At 54.6% G+C, this 19,903-nt stretch overlaps 1 protein-coding gene across 4 annotated transcripts; it reads right to left on the reverse strand.

Moving 5' to 3' along the window:
• Positions 1-257: 257 nt before the first annotated feature.
• On the reverse strand, positions 258-19,004 carry LHX9 (LIM homeobox 9). Of its 4 annotated transcripts, XM_054576441.1 has the most exons (7): positions 14,095-14,169; positions 13,979-14,026; positions 12,100-12,302; positions 10,643-10,998; positions 9,638-9,643; positions 4,591-4,793; positions 3,120-3,377 (listed from the first exon to the last, which is right to left on the reverse strand). In XM_054576441.1, exons 1-7 carry the CDS (start codon positions 14,167-14,169, stop codon positions 3,120-3,122), a joined length of 1,149 nt encoding a protein of 382 aa, XP_054432416.1. The 4 variants fall into 4 exon arrangements, with proteins under 4 accessions (XP_054432417.1, XP_054432416.1, XP_054432415.1 ...); XM_054576440.1 differs by lacking the exons at positions 9,638-9,643; positions 13,979-14,026 and adding an exon at positions 18,977-19,004 and having other exon boundaries at positions 14,053-14,171; XM_054576442.1 differs by lacking the exons at positions 3,120-3,377; positions 9,638-9,643; positions 13,979-14,026 and adding an exon at positions 258-455 and having other exon boundaries at positions 14,053-14,226.
• Positions 19,005-19,903: the final 899 nt, after the last annotated feature.

Genomic DNA, 19,903 nt, shown 5'->3' on the forward strand with positions numbered 1-19,903 from the left:
ATTAGCAAGCAGGTGAAATGGAGGTTGGGAAATTTACAACCACTGTGCTTGACAAATGTGCGGATTTTTTTTCCATAATAATTTGCTTCCAATACGGGCTGTGCATATTCCTGCCAGGTTGCTCTGTTTATACTCGGTTCACCGCATTTTGTTTTAAACCACATCAGCTTAAGCCTCCACTTGTGTGAGGAACCATAAAGAACAGAATTGTTGTTAACATTCAGTGAATGACATTTAAGTCTTTCTCTCTCACTTGCTCTTTTTGTTTTTGTTTTTGTTTTGTTTTTGTTTTTGTTTTGGCTCAATAGATTTTAGCATGTGTGATTATCATAACCTAATATTGTCTTTGTCTTCACTGCTGTGGATTTCCGCTCAAACTTTCCCCTTCTTTTAATACTTTAGGGAATTTTCAAACGTCGGGATGTTTGGCTGTAATGCCCCAAGATTTGTTCTCCCTGAAAAAAATCATAGTGACAATGTATTAACTACAGAGCAACTTGGCTTTTAGGGGTCTGCAATTTCTATTTAGATTTACAAATATCCATTGGTGCTCAAGAGACCTAACATTAAATCTTAATCATATTTAAGGTTTCTTTTCATGCAATTACTTTATCTGTTAGTTATCTCTCTCTCTTTTTTTAATTCTAAATATTGGGCTGAGTCAAATCCATGGGGCATTACTTTTGTTCTAATAAAATATATTTAAAGGCAATTCTAAGTTGAATTACATTGCATATGCAATGGTGTGTACATTTAAAATGAATCAGAAGTTTGGAAATCTCAAAACTATTTGTATGTTTGAATATTTAAAAATTTTTGTAATGCTATTTCAATAGCCTTTACATATAGATATTGGAAACACACTAGTCCAGTTAAACCTTAAATAAAACTGATGGGAAATAAAACTCCTTAGATTCAAAATGGTTTATTCACACAAATTTAATAGGATAAATCACAATTGTTTGGTCCATAAATATTTAGGGGAAATAGTTTCTATACAATGCATTTATCAATAAACAAAGAAACATGGACAATTTTGCTAGACCACTTACTGTACTATAAACACGAAGCTCAATATATAAGATTATTGAATTTCTCAACTATGTTTGAAAGAGTGCACACCGCTTTCTATGACATGTCTGCCCCTCTAACAGGATACACCATAAAAAGAGTTCAGAAATAAGAGGTAAAACAGTACAAAACTAGTGAGGTGTCAAAGGGCTTAAAACAGTTAATTTAACAAACAACACATATATCCTGATTTCTCACAAACTTACTTCCAAGTTATATCATAAGGCACATAGGAGGACTGAGTTATAATTAGTCTACTTAATAAAGTAGATCTATAGTACCATATATTGTTCTGTCAAAGAACAAAATTTATAAGTATCAGTATTTTACCTGTAAAAGTGTATTAATAAGATCGCAGCCTTACCAAGGTTGTTTGGTCTGGTTAGTGGTAAATGCCCGAAGTGGAATAGAAATACGAAAAGTCAAGATTAAGCTCCATATAAGATGATAACCACACTTGCTAAATATATCATGGCAGTCACACCTTTCTTCTGTTACAGTGTTAACTTATCTTCCATCATATTTTTTTAAAAAATAAGCTACTTTCTGTGCTAATTTTCTAAAGACCCTGAGCAAAAGTTACAATAATGCACTTTAATGTGGGCAGTGAATTGTCAATATGTAACCACACATCTATACAGCCAGAAGGACACCTTTAAAATCTATTAAATAGCCACTTCGACCACCAGAGGAGATTTTAGGGGTCCAAAAAGTGGAGAATATGTGCAAAGTTATTCTTAACAATCCACTAAAGCAAGACATATATCTTGACTTCTTTTTTTATTTATTTATTTATTTATTTTTTTAGGAAATCCACAATCTAATTGGTATTTAACTACAACGGAAGCATATAGATGAACATTCACCACTGCCCAGACCATTAAGATTTTAGCTTAAATTAAAAGAAAAAAAATGCTACTGTAAACTAGGAAATATATTCAGATCAGCATCCACGAGGCTTCTGAGTTTATCTACGTTAAGACTAATGACTTCAAATCTCTATTGTCAGAAAACTTCTTTTCTGACAAATATATCAACCTGTGCCAAAGTAAAATAAAAGCAAAACAAAAACAAAAATTCTCATTGGTGGTATCAGTCTACTAAGTTTCTTTGTTAACATTATTCATGTTGAATGCCAGATACAATATTATGGTACAGCCGAAGCCAATTAATAGAGCTATTAATTAAGTTATGCTGATTTTTTTTGACTTCTTAAGAAATTATATTTTGCTTATTTCCACTTGCCCTGGGGAAAACATTTATTTAGAAAGAATGATTTTACAACTACCATCTGTAGCTTTTGAAGATTAAACAAGTGTAGAATTTCACATTCTAGTTGGAATTTCATGGATACATGGAAGTTTAAGTATTGTTCAAATGTTGAAAAATGAGAGGCCTGCAGGGGTGCCCATCTCTAGGAGAAGGGGAAGTCACCTTCCTGAAATAGACGTCCGACCTGATCAACTTAATTAATCCTCCATATTGGAGTTGCTACAGTTAGTATTTTTGTTTAACCGCATTTCTCATTTGTAAGAAAAAAGAGTAACCAAACATTTTTTTTCAGTTTTAACTTTTTAAAAATGTAGTTTTTGAAATTCCGTAAGTATACACACAATTGCAAGATTCAATAAAGAGCTCTCATTGACTATCTGATACTGTATTAACCTAATCGTTTAAGCGAAAGTGTATTTGCCCATTCCAAATACCACTCTCTTTTTCCCCTTCGGATTATGGAAATAAGTAACATACAATTTTAAGAGGCACTTAGAATGTGTCAAAAACTCCCCTTACCGACTGAAAGATCCGATCATTTTTTTAAAACCCGAATACACTTTGTAGACAAAAAATAAATAAATACACCTTGTAAAGGAGACAATACTGTAAACTCATTCGCCAAGAGGCTGCGGATGCTACACACCAAGCTGTTGTTTTTATTTCCCAAGTATCTCGTGGGTTAGGACGGGGGAAAGGTCTTGTAAATAATAAAATAATAATTAGAATAAGAATAAAAAAAAAAAGAAGAGGAAGCATTTTTTAAAAAACCAATGTTAGAAAAGGTTCGTTAAGGTAGTTTGGGAGGGGCTCCCGGACTCGTGGCTGTCCATGTTAGAGGGCACGGCCGCCACCACAGGGACAGTGGGGTTGGTCAGGTCTGTTAAAGTGGTCGCTGTGCCGGGCGGAGAGAGCGCGCCGCTGTCTGCTGAGGGCGGGGCTGGAAGCGACGGGCCGTCAGCTTTATCAACACCCCCATTCTCCTGCCGCAAAAGGTTCCTTCTGAATTTGGCTCGTGCGTTTTGGAACCAAACCTGCAAACCAATCCCAATGGATGTCTTTACCGATGTTTTTCTTAAGACTTTGTTTTTTCTCTCTCTCTCCTTTTTTTTTTTTCTTTTTTTTTTGGGGGGGGGGGCGGAGCAGGGGAGGATACAGGTTTCTTTTAAATATAACTGGTTTTTTTTTCCTTGGGAGAGAAAGGCTTTCTCCTTCCTTCCTTCCTTCCTTCCTTCCTTCCTTCCTTCCTTCCTTCCTTCCTTTTTTTAAGGACAGGCTCATTCAACTAACACTGCAGATATCCTGCACGTATCCCCCCCAGCATTAACAAGAGCCACTGGGGACAAGTGATACTTAAGTGGAGACACCACAGAAATGAAGGCACGGGGAGAAAGGGCAGAGGATACACCCCGATTCATCAGCCATCGTGTTTGGAGGAGGAGGAGGAGCGGAGGCACAAAGTCTCTCAAAGGGGCATCCGCTCCTCTGAAGTGAACGTCACAGACACGGGTTTCGGGCTGTGCTTGAGTCTGGCACAGGGTAGGTATTCTTGACACAGGACATAGTTCCCGGGCCACTAGGCCCCAGGAGGCCTGCTTTGGTCACGGAGGCTTGGGAGAGGCCCCCAGGGGAGCCACCCGTGCCCTCTGGGATGTCAGTAGTGGGACAGGCTTAGCCTGCGGGCTTTAGGAAAGGCCTGGGACGGCCGGACAGCGGATCTGAGCCCCCGGATTTGGTTTGTACGTGCGGTTCGTTCAGATGGGACAATACGTGCTCCGATCAGTTGCTGCGAGCCTCACTACACGGGGGCTCTGGGGGAGCTGAATAGAGGGGCGGCCTGAACTTGGAAGCTCCTGACATGTGAGCGAAGCTGCCGACAGCACTGCTCAGGCGGCCCGGCAGGTCCCCCACAGGTCTGCGCGCGGAGCCCCAGCGGGAAGGGGCTGTCCGAAGCCACAGCTCGCGCAGGTGATTCCCGGCGCTTGCAGACGGTGAGCTGTGCCAACTTCGGAGGCCCCTCTCTCCACCTGGGGGAGCGCGTGGCTGCATTTCAGAGACCCTGGCTCTGTCTTGGGGCCCCTTCCCCAAGCCCCTGCGCAATCCCAGTACGCCCTCTGGGGCAGTCACTAAGGCCAGCTCATGAGAAGCAGTCCAGGAAATACCTGCATCGTTCAACAGGGGCGAGAACTCTTTTCACAGGCGAGGGGCAGGGAGGTGTGTGCACAGCCAATGACGAAGACTTCTTACCTGCAAGACTCTTTTGGTGAGGCCGGTCTTCTGAGCGAGCTGCTTGAGGTCCTTGGCGTCCGGGTTGTGGTTGATGGCAAAGTAGGATTTCATGGTCCGGAGCTGGTGGTGCTTGAAGGAGGTGCGCATGCGCTTAGTCTTCTGGGAGGGCGGGTAGGGCTGCTGGTCTCGGTCCAGGTGGTCGGCCTCGTTCTCGTTACAACCTGCGGTGGGCAGAGGAAACAACCGCGAGCTCAGTGGAGACACGTGCCTTGGCTGAAGGAGGACGCTGCGATCGTGCACCACCGTGGAAGACGCTGCCCACCCCGTTAGGAGAGCGAGCCAGGCAGCAGGAAGGGGTCAGCTGCCAAAGCGGGCCAAGCTAACCTGTGAAGGTGGCGCCATCAAAGTTTATGCCACCTGAACAGGTAAATACTAAAATATTAGGAACATAGAAAATACTAGAAAACCATTAGGTAAATCTCTTTGGCTTACTGGTTGCTACGGGAACTTAAAGCCATGAACAAGCCATAAGCGAGGGAGTGAGAGAAATCCCCAACAGTGGAAAGGAAAAGCCCTTTTCTAAGTGTATTTACATGCGTCCAGCCTCCACACACACAGTTTTTAGAGACTCCACATTTTGTCTTTCTTTGTGAAATGACACCCACTCTTTGAAGGCCGTCTTCCTGCCACAAGGGCGAGGCAGACAGGTCCTTGCCGTTCTCTCCAATCTGCAGGTTTCTGAGGGCCTGCCAGCTAAGGTCAGTTCCAATGTTTAGGCTTCTCTGACATCCCCATAACCTTCTCTGTCAGGAAGAAGTTAGAAAGTGTCCGACATGGAGGAAAGACACCCAATGAAAATGTGCCGATTGCTTAGGTGATCATAAGAATGTTATTTGTGAGGGCTTTTGGCTACAACTGGGTAGCGCAGAGGGCTACGTCAGGCAGGAAGCCGTCCTTCCCTGCAGCTGTTTCAGTGCGTGTTTGCGGCCGAGAAGGGCCCTGGCGTGGCCGCTCCCGGCTCCCGCCGGAAGCGCTCCCCGCAGCTCGCAGGCTCGGGGCGACCCGTTCCTGACTCACACCTCAGCCTCGTCGCCCTGGGCGTCGCGAGGGGGACTCGAGCCGTGCCCCTGGCTGGCCTGGCACCTAGTGGGTGGCCTCTCCTCTCCCCTTGCAAAGCCCCCCCAGCGCAGAGGGCAGAGCAGCCCAGCCTTTGAAACCAGCCAGAGCGTCATTATCCCAGGGGTACAGAGCTGTGCGTTCGAAAGGTCACCGATAACCTCCTGGCTCCACATGGTAAATACGATTACAAAACGAAAACATCTTGCTAAATATTGGCTGGTTCGGCCGACTTCGCAACGCACAGGGCATGGCCATCTTTCCTCTGTAAACCGTATTTCAGGTATTTATCTGCTGTATATTCAGACCTGACCAGCCTGGATTTTGGTGCATTGTCATAGAATGTCTAAAGTCAACCCGATCACGTCCCCGGGGGAGGGGTGCGGGCAGGAGAAAGAAACCTCAGTGCTGACGCGAGCGAGGGTCTCTCGGTATGAGCTCTTCTCCTCTGCCTGGTAAAATAGCATTTGCCTGCTACGCTCTGGTTAGAATTACTTTCTAAAAAATATTTTCAGTAGCTCCCTATATACACAGGTACATCAGGAGGTCAGTTATTGTACACCGCAAAATGCATTTAACAAGAAATTCTCCTTCGTGTAACAAGACTAGGCATGAACTGACGTCTCCTTTGTTTATATTTCCACAAGACACAGAAGTAGGAGGACACCCCTAGCACCAGAGCAGGTGAGCTCATTGACGTCAAACGAAAGGCACTTTCACCTTGGAGTCTTTTGAGTCAAGCACAGGGCTAGCAGCTCAAAAAGCATGCAAGCAAGATTTTGCATCTTTGGTCACCAGGAAAATCATCAGTGACTATTAATGCAAAATGAAGTCAACTTGAAATGGAATCTCAGTTAGGATACAGACAGCTAAGTGTTGAGCAGAGACATTTTAAGCCCCACCAGCGAGAATAGCATATGCCCAGAGATAACACAGAGAAGGTACTTTGAATTTTATCTTATTTCCGCCCAGTGGGGATATGTCAAGTTCAAATATCCAGCAGAATTGCACCTTCATATCCTCACATGGAGGAAACAGCATCTTATGACCTACTATAAAACTACACTTATCTCCAGTTAACTGAGCTATATTTCACAACCAGATTATAAATGTACCCACAGCAAAATGGGCTAAGAGTCACATGCCAGTTGCTGCAGGCTTCCTCCAAGAAGATTTCATTCCTATCATATATAACACGGAACGTTTCCTGAACAGCACATTAAATGGAATATCACACTTGGGATAGGAGACTTAACTTGTGTTTAATAATGACCTTAGCCATCCTCTGCCCCAACGTCATATTTCTTAGAAATGAGTTTGATTTCTAACCTACTTACATACTCATTAGCCTTTAAAGTGAAGTTTGAGAAAAATAATTATAGAAAGGTTGGATAAAATTGTTTCTCTGAATGTGCATTCTATTTCCATTATCGATGGCTTTTTAATCAGCAGAGACTCTTAGTTCATTTAACACAATAATGGGTCTTGTTTTCACACAGAATACAATTTGGTGCATAGGGAGACGGTTAGCACTTTATCGAACAGATACGACTATGTATGATTTCTCTGTGGCTGAGTTATCACTTACATTACTCAACTTAATAGAGCCATCCATTGCATCTGCAGAGGAACTCAGTGCAATATCCTGAATTACTTGCGTGTGACTACAGATGCATTATGTAAACTTGCTGGTGATTGTGTGTCCCCTGGGTCCACCTTCTAAAGCTATAGGGTTGCCCCCCACCCCCGATTTACGAGATGAAACGATAACTCTCTTCAAACTGTCTTAAACAGAAATCCTAAGTACCTAGCTGGCATTACGACGCTAATGAGAAGTTCGAACTGGTTTATTCTGCAGTCACTAATGAAATGGTCGCCTATAGGACAAAAGTGAGCTTCCGTTCCAAGGCAGGTAACCTTCTGAGAAGCAACCGATCCCTAAGAGACCACCAGGGGTCAGTGCGAGGCTAATTTAACAGCTACCAGGAGCTTCTGAAATCTGGAAGCAAAGAAAGCAACTAAGGAAGGGAGATTTCGAGAAGTGGCACAGATTTTGTCTCTCAATTAACGCTGAAGTACCCGAAATAAGAGCTGCCTATCCTAGACTAAATCTTTTCGCCCCCGAAGGGTTTTTTTTTTTTCAATCCAGCATTCCAAATAAATTTCACAGGTCTCTTTCTAAAATATCTGCCTATTTGCAGAGATAAAACTAAATTAGGAATATTCTCATTAAAAGGCAGTTGCCTTATGTCAAGCACCAGCTGATCTTTGCCAAGGTTCACATCTTCTTTGGAAGTCTTTGAATCACAAACATATTTCGTGGATATGTTTTTGAAAATATGTCAGTGTATACATTATATGTGTTTAGTATCAACATTACTCTTTCCAAGACTCGTTTACACTGAAGCAGAGATGGCAACGTAAGATCCAAAGGAGCCAAAGAAAATGAGCTCACGTTCCGGGTCCATTTTATTTTCTCCCTTTCAACGATTTTAATTCGCTGCAACATTGCTTTTGCTAGTTTTGTAGCAAACTGGCATTCGATGCCTAAGCATTTTTTAATGGAGGGCTGATTTTCGGGCACGCCTCTTTAACCCCACTTCTCTCGATTATTTTCACCTGATAGTAGAGAAAATCTACTATTCACTCGAATCTCGGGGGGAGTCCAGAAGGGATGGGTGGACTAACTGAGAGTCACCGGGCTTGAAACGCAGAGGCCCGTGGCGGCCGGGAGACCTCGGCGGCTTTTCCTCCTTGTGGGCAAGGAGGCGCCAGCCTCTCGAGAACCTTGTAGCCGCACTAATTTGCAAAAAGACCTAAATGAAAGAAAAGGTCTGTGCTTTTAAAGAAATAAATTCGTACTCGCTGGTTCTCCTGAGAGCGGTAAGAGAAGCAAAATTCTACTGTCCTCAGAGCTCCTCGCATCTTTCTAACAAGAGAGGAAGGTCCGAAGCAAAATCCGACGCTGCTGATTGGGTTAAATAAACAGGCGAAAGCCAGGCTGGCCCCGTTCGACAGAAATGCCCTTCGCCTCTCTGGACTTCCCAGCAGCTCAGGGCTGTCCTGTTTCCAAGGGCTGCTAGTGCTGTGCGTCTCTCCCTCTCTCTCTCCCCCTCTCTCTCTAATTAGGGCACTAGGGCCTTGGTGAGTGGCTCTGGATTCCGATGTCATCTTATATTAATAAAGAATAATTACTGCCCTGCCTGTCTTGCCCCGGGGACCACGCATCAAAGGAGACCAAGTAAGCGCACTGGGCAAAGTGGCCCCGAACCAAAGCCCTCGCCTGAGCTCCGCGGGCAGAGCGCGAGGCCGCGACCCTCCGCCGGGGGTTGGCAAAGCCCAGGGGCACCGGCGGCCCCATGCAAGCCCGCCCGGTGGGGCCCTCAGCGAGCCGGAGGCCCTTTCCCCTCCGCCCTGCGACCCTGGCGTGAGGCCCTAGAGGCAGCTGCAGCGGCGCTGCGTCCCCATCCCCGCTCTCCCTGGGCGAAGCGCGCGCGCTGCCCGAATCGGTTCCTCCCTGCGGTTAAATCGGCCCGGAACCCAGGGAAGCGCGAAGCAGGGGCCGGAGGGGAGCAGCGCGCTCAGTGCGTCCAACCCTGAACACTGTGCGCTCGGAGCAGGGCTTGGTCGTGCCCACTCGCTCCTCTGGCTGTGTGACCTTGGGCAAACCACCTCTCCCGTGGGACACTGTTGAGCCAGAACAAAAATCAGGCGTCCTACCAGGCTTCTGGGGACTAAAAGAGAAAACGAGCAAGACCTGACTGAGTGGGCTCTGGGGCGTCCCCGCTTCACCTGGCGTCCAATCCGGGTGCTGCTGCTAACAGGGGCGCTGCCACAGTGGGGTCCCCAAGGCCCCTTAAAACACAGCGAGGCCCGGCCGGAGCCTCCTACCCGCGGAGGTTCCCAGACGGCTGGACCGGGGCCAGGCCTTCCGCTGCCCAACGTTGACCTAGGGCTTCTGGAACCCCCTTTCCCAGCGGCTGGGGCTCCCAAGAAGAGCTGCCGTCCTTCAGAGCTAGACAGCCGTCCCCAGGGTTGTCACCCTCCTCTCCGGGGCAGGGGGTGGGGGTGGGGGTGGGGGTGCGGGCGGGCTACCAGCCGTAGGAAATGGGGGAGCCGAGTGAGGGGGGAGGATACTGACAGGCGTTCCCGGAACAGCTCTGAAGAGAGCGCTCGGTGCCCTGAGCCTGTGCTCTGTTTTTGAGAAAAGAGGGGGCTGGCGAAGGACCGAAGGGGTAGCCCGGACACCGCCGGGGACGCCAGGGGACCCGACCCGCAGGCGCTCTCCGCCGCCTCCCGGGCCTGGATTTCTGGCTGGTTTTTGGCACAAGCAGGAGCGGGGGTGCCCAGGGCCCTGAGGACCAAGGGGCAGCCCAGCCCAGCAGCGGCCACGGTTCCCGCCTTCCAGCCGCTGTTCACCAGCAGCGGAGATGTGGCTTCTCAACCCTTGCGCCACCCGTTTCCTGACAAACTCTGGGCGGGTGACCACCGCCTCTGCCCTCTAGGCAGCCTGGGGTGGGGCGCTGGAGGGTGTTTGGTTTTGTTTTTGTTTTTTCTTTTTCCAGTATTGAGGAAAACCTCCTCCAGGACCTGTATGTGCGGCTTCCACGCAGGAATCGCCGGGGGTCGCTCTGCTCCGGGCAGGAGCCAGAAAATAACGGGGCTCGTTAACTAAAGAGCAGCCAGGACTCGGCTGGGCCTGTCGGGAAGCGGCTGCCGCCCCATGGCAGGGAATATGTCTTTTGCCACAACCTACATAAAGGTTTCTCTCCCTCCCTCCCTCTTCCTCTCTCTCTCCCTCCTTCCATCCGTCCAGGGAAAGGGACGAGCAGGGAGGAGGGCCTGTTAGGCAAAACAAAGCACCTCCAGTGACTAGCTCTTGGACGGAAGAGGCCCCCCAACATCCTGCCGGGGCAGCCGCCCCTCCGGCTGCAGGGTGGCAGGAGGGACCCACCTGAGTTGTAATTGACGAGATCCACGCCCAGCGCCGGGCTCTTCCGCTTCCGGGGCCGCCCCTTCTGCACGGTGCCGGTGCCATTGAAATAAGGCAGGGCCAAGCCGCCGCCCTTGGCCGCCAGCTCGGTGTAGCTCAGCGGCGCTGGGTACTCCCCTTGCAAGAGGCTCTCAAAGTGGGCGCGACAGTACACCAGGCTGTCCTTCATGCCAAAGTGATCGCCCGTGGTCAGGGTCTTGTTGCAGGTGGAGCAGGTGAAGCAGCTCAGGTGGTAGACGGAGTCTCGGGCGCGCATGACCATCTCGGAGGCGGAAATGCCAAGGTGGCAGCGGGCACATCTCTGCACAGAGAACCTTCTGGAAGGAAATGGTCTCGTCAGGGTGCTGGCTGAGGCGAAGGCAGGGCCATCTCCCGCACGCAGCAGCCCAGCTGGGGCTTGCTCAGCAGTGGCCCAGGCCTAAGACTCTGGCAGGGAGGACAAGGCCCACTTTGTCGTTAATTTTATTTACTAGCTGATCTGTTCTGATAAACAGGACAAAGAACCTTTACATTAAAATCAGAAGACTCAGGCGAACAGTCCTCAGTTTCCTTCTCTGTAAGATGGGAGTGGACGGGGCAAAAACAACTCTGCACCAGCTAACTCACAACGTAAGGGAAAGACTATTAGGTGGCAAGGCCCGTAAGGACAGCACGTGGCTCCCTAAGCGTTCTGAGAAGGAAGGGCTGGGTTCCGCGTGGATGTGTGAGTGCGTAGAGCGCGCAGGCAGGCCCGGGAAGCGACAGCTTCGCCGAGGAAAGCGGGTTCCCTTCCAGCCGCCTCTCTCGCTCGGGCTGCGTGGAGCCGGGTCACCGGCTCGCCGTCCTCCTCCCGGGTCCGGCGGCCGCGGTGGCAGGAAGGACAAGTAAACTCACCAGCCGGGCCTCCTGGGGTCTGGCAGGCAGGTGCCCACCAGCGGGAAAGGGGACTGGGAACGGAGCGGCCAGGCTTTCGGCAAAGGCAATGACTCCCTTTCATGGTCCTCCACGTGGTGTCCCACCACCCTCGCGGAAGTGCAAGGCCCAGCCACCACCAGCCGCCACCGCCGGGCCACCAGTTCAGGTCTGAGGCACGGACCTTGTCCAGTTCGTAGTAAACGGAAAAAATGCCGCTTTCGTCTGGGAGGATGGTGACGCGTTCATTTCCTCTTCCGGGGTTTCCCCGGTTCCATCCAAGAGCTGCGAGGGGCAGGAGCGCCAGGGTCCCCTGAGACCCCCGGGTCCCCACCCGCCCACCGCACCGCCCGCTTTGGGGCTACAGCGGGAAGGCGTATAGGTGGCCTTTCCCGGTCTCGGGACGACAGCCATACCCCGACGGGGCGAAAGCTGGGAACCGGCCGGCGGTGGGGGGCCTGCCGGGTTCGTGCAGGTGTCCCCACGAGGTGTCTCAGGACACAGGGGACCGGCACGGGTGGACATACCTGTAGTAATCCTCCTTGCAGTAAATGCTGCCGTCCTTGGCGAAGCAGGTGAGCTCAGACTCGAGGGCCAGTTTACACTCGCAGCACTTCAGACACCGCAGGTGCCACTGTTTGTCCACTGCCAGCAGGTAGTACCTGTCCGAGATCTTGCCCCCACAGCCGGCGCACAGGGCGGGCTTCTCGGGGCTCAGCGGGGGCATGCCCTGCAAGGCAAGCAGAGGCAGGCTGAGGAGGGCGCGGGGCCCGGGGCGGCACCAGCGTGGGCTCAGACGCCGCCGGCGGGGCAGGGGCGACGGCCTGCGGGGCCGACGGCAGGACACATTTGCTCATTTTCCCGCACGGCTCCTTCCCTTTCTGCAGTTGTTCGCCAGGACCGTCGGTGTCCTCCCGGGGCTGGTCACCCACGGACATGCCGGTCACCAGGAGCCTCTTTTTAAAAGGCCTAGGAGCGCATCGATTATAGTTCCGTGCATGTCTGCAAACTCTAATAATAACAATATATATTTTTTAAAAAGTGTCGCTTTCAAGGCACACACAATGAAATCACAGCAGTTGTTATTGGGGAGTGGAAAGGAGGTCTGAAGGAGCTCCAAGGCTTTCTAAACCAACAATGTAACAGTTGTTTCTCTAAATTCCTGCTAGCATCAACAAGACGGGAGAGGTGCCTATAGCTGAGCTCACAGTTCCGTGGCCATAGTTTTGATGGGGCTACATTTGGAAAAGCTGGCTTTCCCTAGTTTTCAGGGGTCTGCTTCCTAGGCAGCGGGGGAGGGCCCCGGGCCCGGCCCTACTGCTCTGCCACTGGCATACACACACCCGGGAGACCTTTGTCCTGAGAGCCTGTTGAGTGCCCAAATTCAGCTCCACGCCTGCACCCCGACGGAGGATGGGGAAATGTCACCTGGATGAGTCCAGCCCGGGGAAATTTACGGGTGCTGCTTTTTGTTTTTAAACAGGAATACCCATGAAACGGGGAGGGAAGTCCAACCTCTGGACGTTTCCTTCAAGACCCGCCGGCACGGGCTGCCCTGCCCCAGGAAGCTGAGCCGGGCCTGGAGAAGGACCGTTTCAGCCTTGACCCAGCCCAGGGGCGCGCACTGAATTCGTGTTTTGAATATGGAAACACCCCCTCCTGGGCTGCGGGCTGCGCGGTGGGCCCCAAACGCCGCGGGCGGCTCAGGGCCGGCCACCAGTTCAGGCCGAGCGCAGCCCGCAGCCCGCAGCCCGGAGCGGACAGGCCTATTTTTATTGTGAAGAGCAGTGCTGGTGATACTGGGTCCCACTGTTCAAGGTTAGCGCGTTCTCGTTTGGGGCTGAGGGCCCGCTCCGCCGGCGCTTTATTGGGCTTCCTTGCGCAGGACATGCGTCCGCGGGGGAGCAGAGAGCAGTCCTTGCTCGTTAAAGAGGCCGAGTCCAGCTGCCAGCGACCCCGAAAATCGCTGGGTTTAGGGGTGCCGAGCCCCGAATGTCTGGAGAAGCCGAGGTGGCCCCGCCATTTCTAGTCCACTCCAAAGACCCCGACATCCGACCTGAGACCAGAGCCACCAGTCTCCCGCGTGGTCCGGGCGACCGGGCCGCGCAACGTCTGCCCAGAGCCCGCGCCCAGCTCGTACTCCGGGCCGAGATCCTCTCCGGGGAGGCGCCCGAGAGCCAAAGGGCCCGGAGAGCCGAGTCCGAGGTCTGCGGGCGAGGACGTCTCCATCCTCTCGCTCGCTCATCCCCCGCTCTGCCGAGAAGGGCTGCGGCTGAGGGCAGCCAATGCGGGGTCTCAGTAGTGGAGATATTTCAAGGGAGAGAGACAGGCCGGCGCGGAGCCCCACAGACCGGCTGGCTCGAGAAAACCCACCCGCCAGCCTGAAGCGGTCTCCCCAAGACCCGCCATCCTCCTTGGGCCGCGGGGAACCGGGGCTGCTGAGCACGCAGGGCTCTGGCATCGCGCGGGGCCCCCCTTACCGCGTCGCGGCCGTTGAGCTGCGCGCCTTTGGCCAGGCGGGCCTCGGTCTTGGATCTGCGCTCCATCTCCTCCATGATGCCTTGGATGTGGCCTCCGGAGATCCCGTGGAAGAGCATGGCTGGGGGGCGGAAGGGACACACGTTGTCTTCTGCTCGGCACCCCACTATTTCCATATACACGCGCCCGGGGCTCTCAGCTCATCCGAGGGAAGGCGCGGCAGGGACCGCGGAGGCTGCGCGGCGCCGGAGCGCAGGGACGCTCGGGGACCCAGGGCAGGAGCGAGAGAGGGAAGGAGACAGAGGCAGACAGAGTGGAAAACAGCCTGCCCGGAGGAGGAAAACGGAGGGGGGACAGAGCAAGGAAAGCCCCGGCGGCTCCCCGAAGGAGATGTGCGGAAAACAAACAAACACGGGCGGAGGGAGGGACGGGGCGAATCTTACGGCTCCGAGAGATCGAGTTACTAATGAGAAACAACTGCAGCGAGGGAGGAAAACAAAGTCTGGTGCAGAGAGAAAACAGTTTTTTTGGGGGGGGGGGGGAGACAGAGAGAGAGAGAGGGAGAGAGGGAGAGGGAGAGAGAGAAGTGCTGTTTTCAGCGGTCCCCGGCTGCTCGCAAGTTCCCAGTGCCTGTAGGGAGGGTTGGGGACTGCTCCTGCCCGGGCCGTGTCCAATTTGTTAAGAGACTAAAGCCAGCCCATTTTTGATAATTTAGTAGGAGGAGTTCTCTCCCCGGAGCCGCCACGGAGTTTTATTCAGACAACAAAGACCTGTCATACTCCTCTCAACCCCCTGGTGATGGCCAAGCGGGGACAAACATTGCGGAGTGGGGGCGGGCGGGGGGAGGCCGCGGGAGGGGGCAGTGACTTCCCTAAGCGCGCGCGAGCGCGCACTCACACGCGCGCGCACCCTTTCAAGGCTTCCCAGCAATCACGTTTTCAAGAAGCCCCTATTGTCCCCGCCCGGCTCAGGAGGCAGAGAGCCCGCCTGCTGGGTCCCAGTTCAGGACGCGACCCCCAGCGCAAGGCAAACGACGTCCACTCCAAACTTTGGATGTCCTGGCGCGGGCTTTCTGGCGCTCCGCTCAGGGTGCTCCGCAGCAGCAAACACGGAGGAACAGCCCTGTCCTCCCCACCCCTTCCTCCTCCGCTCACTTTTTAAGAAGCAAGTGGCCTCTCCTCGAGGCGGGCCCCGCGTTACCAGGGGCTGGAGCCGCGCCCCGCTGCCCCCGAGTGGGAACCGGGCCAGGAGAGCCTATGTGTTTAGAGTTTACTTCTGGCAAAAAGATTTCCTTTGAAAAATGAGTGTGGAAAATGGGTGTGGACTCGTGGTCATGAGCGTGCAGCTGGCCCTGGCGTGATGTCTCACTCTGTTACCCAACTCGGGTCCAAGGGACAGCAGCCGCAGGTGACTGCAGTGTCCCTTTTGAAATCCGGGCGCTGGGGGCACCTCCTACGACAGACTGTCCCCTCTGCCCTGGCAGGACAGGGACTTGAGAAGCGGGACAGGACACGGTGGTGTCTGGGAGGATGTGAAGGGGGCCCCTCGCCGTGGAGGAGGGGACGGGGGGGTGCTGACCGGCACAGAGGCAGCCCCGCGCCCCACCAGAGGCTCTGTCTCCCTCCTGTCCCGGTAGCGGCCGCCCCTCCTCAGCCCCCGTAAAGTGTCCACAGTCCTCGGAGACTGTCGATTCCTTCAAACGGACAGCAGTCCCCTAGCGGCCCGAGACGGGGGCAGCGGCAGGGGCCGCCCAGCTTTAACCAGAGCGGAGGAAGCAGAGCTGCCCTGTGCCCTGCTGGCGTCTCCCCCGTCCCCACAGCCGTCCTGGGAACAGAGAGCTGCGTCCCGGCACGGCCTGGGCACCTCAGGGAGTCCTCTGGTGGCAGACTCGCTTCCCTCTGCGGGAACGACAAGGAGCTGAGGCCAAATCTAGAAAGATGGAGGGACAGAGGGGGAGGAGGGACGGAAGGAAGAAAAGAAGGAAGGGAAGATGGAAGGAAGGAAGGAAGGAAGGAAGGAAGGAAGGAAGGAAGGAAGGAAGGAAGGAGGACCCTCGGTGCGGCGGCCTGAGATCCGTCCCAAAGCACGGCTTTCTGATGCCGCTGGAGTCTCCACTTCCAAAAAACCCGAGACTCCGCGCTTCCCCTTGCTCTTTCCTCAGGGTCAGGAATAATGTTATTTGCAGACCGGACGCTGTTGCCGTCCGTCCGGTGCCAGGACACAGCTCATAAAACACAATTTCACACAAAAATGAAGCCAATCAAGTGAACTAAGCTGGAGACCTCCCCCCTTACCTTGGCAGCCCCAGCGGCCAGCAGGACGGCTATTTACTGTAAGTAATGTAATTAGCCCCTTTGGATGGGACTCAATGAGCTCTGCTAACCCACGGGCAGGGCGGAGGGTCCGAGGAGGGGCGAGGGCGGCCCCCTTTCAGAGGCAGCGGGTCCTGTCACAAAGGAGATCAATCGCCTCCCTCGCGTCAGCGGCTACCAGGACTCAGACCCCTGGAGGAGGGGGAGGCGGAGAGATCTCTGAGAAGAACATCGGCCCGTTAACCGGAGGGGGCTCCAAGGAGAAAGTAAAGATGGGACCTCGATCCGGGGACTGGCTTTCTCGTCTCTGGGCTGAACCCTTGCTGCCTTCTCCTCCCTCCCCGCCCAAATCGGGGTTTGGGATTTGGGTTGGTTGTTCTTGGATTTTCTATTCTGCTCGGCCCAAGGAACAAAGACCCCCAAGAACACCGCTCTCTCCTTGCAAGAGATGAGTTTGGAGATGCCACAAAGTGAAAGTTTAACAAAGAACTCCAGGGAAAAGCCAGAACTTTGGGACGAGTGTCCAGGGTCGCCAAAGACACAAGTCCTGTGAGCTCTCCATTCATTCACTCACTCGTTCACTCACTCACACACTCACTCGTTCACTCACTCACACACTCACTCACTCACTCATTGGTCGGTTCCCGCAGATTTGTTAACCATCCCTCAGGTCCTGCGCCGAGGAGGACGCCTCCTGCAACCAGTTTCCGGCCTGAATCCCCCCTATGCCTGCTTCTTCTTATAAAAGCCCGGGTAATAAGTTCCTGCGCCCCGCGGGATTTGCTGCTTCCCATAAAGAAGCGGACTGCCAGGACTCCTCCGTCTCAGCCAATGCAGGAAGTTTGCAGAAAGCCAGGGGTGGGGCCCGGGGCTGCCGGGCTTTGGGAGGTCCCTCTTAGCAGTGCGGAAATTGCCGCCCAGCCTCCTCCTACAGCTCCTTAAGGAGGAAGGGGGAGAGGATGCCTCAAGAATTGGGCGTGTGACCTGGGGTGTCCTAACCTTTTTAGTCTCAGAGCCCTGGCAAAGTACCCCAGAGGGCGCGGCCTCGCCACACCCCACTCTCAAAGGAGAGGAAGAGCTTTCTGGAGAGCGTCACTGTGCCTCTGCCTTCTTTCACCTTTCCCCGAGGGACCCCCAGAGCTCCCCAAAAGCCATCCGCCCCGCCGGCGGCCCGGAAGCAGTGCCGAGCCTCCTCTGTGGTCCCGAAGCTCCATTCAGAGCACCGGGGCCCACCCCCGGGCGGGCCGCACTCCCGCGCCGCTGGGTACACCGACCCGTTCCTCCTCCGGCGCTGCCGGCCACGAATCCGGCTCCAGCGCGCGGCCGCACTCCGCGGGGCACAGGGAGGGGCTGGACTGAGGGCTGACAGCTCAAGGTCCTGGATTCCCGATCTACCAGGTCGAGGGCGGCAACCTTGACCCCGGCTCGGACCCAAACTCCCCAGAGAGAAGGACAGGGGATGCACGCTCACCCAGGGGCCTCAGACCGAGTCTCAAGTTCTCTTTGGATTTGAATTTGGGAGGCCAAGACCCTGGGCCCCGGGTTTGCCTTTTAAGGGCAGAGGTCGCCTTCCCTCCGGCCCTCATTAAGCTGAATGAGGAGGAGCGGCCTTGGTCCGGGAGGCGCAGCTCCCCAAGCTCTGTCCGGCCTTGGGCACTGTGGTGCGCTTCCCAGGGCCCGAAGAGTCAGTGTCGCCCTGGGGCTTGGGGCTGCGCGGGGAGCTCGGCGCCCCCCAGCCCTGGGCGCGCGGCTGCGTTGGGTGGGCTGGGCGCGGACGGCCGGGAGGTGCCGGGCCTTTCTCCAGTCCATGGACAGAGGGACCTCCCTGTGCCAAACTTTCCCACCAGCGAGGGTGGCAGGTCCAGACTGGCGCTGCCGCACGGCGCGCCTCTGACGGTCCCACGCGGAGGGACTCCTCGAGGACCGGATAGGAGCGGGCTGGCTCGACTGCTCGGAGGGGCCGCAGGCTCCGTGCGCTCCTGTCCTTGCACCCTCTCCGCGCCCGCGAAGACCCCGCCGGCAGCCTGCTCCCTCCACACCCCTTCCCTCCGGGACCCCGGCTTCTTCTGCCCGGGCTCGGCCGCCGGGTCCAGAACGGCGCGCTTTCGGACAGCCGCAGCCCCCTTTACCTGACATTTCCGCGCCGCCCGGGGAACGACGGGACGCATCCCGCACGGCGTCCGGTGAACCCGCTGCGCCGGGGTTGGAGTGAACAAAAGCGATGTGAGGGAAGCCCGTTTCCAGGGAGGCCCTACTCAGAGAGAAAGCTATCCTCTCTGTCCCCTCGCCCCTCTCCGGGAGGGTCCGAGCGCAGCCCGAGCGCCACTGACAACCCTCGGCTGCGGGCGCCGAGACCTCCGGCCCCACCGCGGCCCCGCGGATCGCCAGAAATTCAGAAGAAAGGCAGAAGCAGGGAGACTCCGGCCGAGGCTGTATTTTAGAGCCTACGCAGCGTGAGATAATTTCTAAGACAAATACACACCCCTCTCCCTCCCACCCAAAGAAGGCGTGCACGCACACGCGTGTGCACCTATACACACTCACGCACACGCTGTGCACGCCTGCCCAAGGAGGAGGACAGAGGAGACGAGAAGGACGCTGGCACATCGCTCACCTGCCTCCAGTGTAGTGCCGTTCAGCATCCTCGCAGCCAAAGGGGCTGATCACGCCGGGGCGGCGGCGGCCCTACGGAGAGGAGCCGCGCGTCAGCTGGGCGGCGCGGCGGTGGGGGTGGGGGCCCGCGCCGCCTCCCGCCGCAGGGTCGTCCGAACCGCTTCCCCGGGCGACCTCGCGTGCCCACGGTCACGCGTACCCGGGTGCTCGGGGCGTCCGGCGTTCCGTGCGCGCCTGGGGGAGAAAACCGCTCCTGCCAGACTTCCCCATCGTGGCCTTACCTTGAGGTCGGAACGTTCCGCCTGGAAGCTGGGCGAGGGAGGGCAGGAGGCGGCGACTGGAGGTGCCGGCCAGTCCCCAGGTCCCCCGAGGCTTCCTCTGTTAATCCAAATAAATACACCGTATGAACCGTTGGGTGGGGATCTGTCTCTCCGTCCTTCTCATCCCTTGCCTCCGGCCGGCAGCTCCCTCCACCTGCCCTTTATTTTCTGTTTATGCTTCCAGCTTGGGAAGGGGGGGAGTTGGCGTAGGCAGAGGGTCCCCCAGGCCGGCGCCCGGAGACGCTCTCCAGTCTGAGTCCCGCCCTTCCAGCCTCTCAGTAATCCGGGGAGGTGTTAATGGAGGCCTCGCCGTTACTGAACCTCATAAAGCCCCAGCATCTTGAGGCTTGGGCGCCGCAGGGGGCTGGAGTCCGGCGGCGCGCCCTGGGCTGCGGTCCCCGGCCCGCCGCGGCCCTCCCCGAGCTCCCACCTAGCAGATGCCGCCGGCAGCCGAGCCTGCCTAGACGGCGAGGGGCAGTAGCTGGTGCGGGGAGCTGGGCCAAACCGCTGATTGATCACCACACACCGCCCCCCGCCCCCGCCCCTCTAGTCCTTCTTCGCTCTCCGCGCTCCGGGAGGGGCGCAGAAACCCTGCACCTGAGGGTGCG

This window comes from Pteronotus mesoamericanus, unplaced genomic scaffold (genome assembly GCF_021234165.1).
Source record: "Pteronotus mesoamericanus isolate MK-2021 breed Mesoamerican mustached bat unplaced genomic scaffold, CSHL_Meso_final contig_347, whole genome shotgun sequence".
NCBI classification, from domain to species: domain Eukaryota; kingdom Metazoa; phylum Chordata; class Mammalia; order Chiroptera; family Mormoopidae; genus Pteronotus; species Pteronotus mesoamericanus.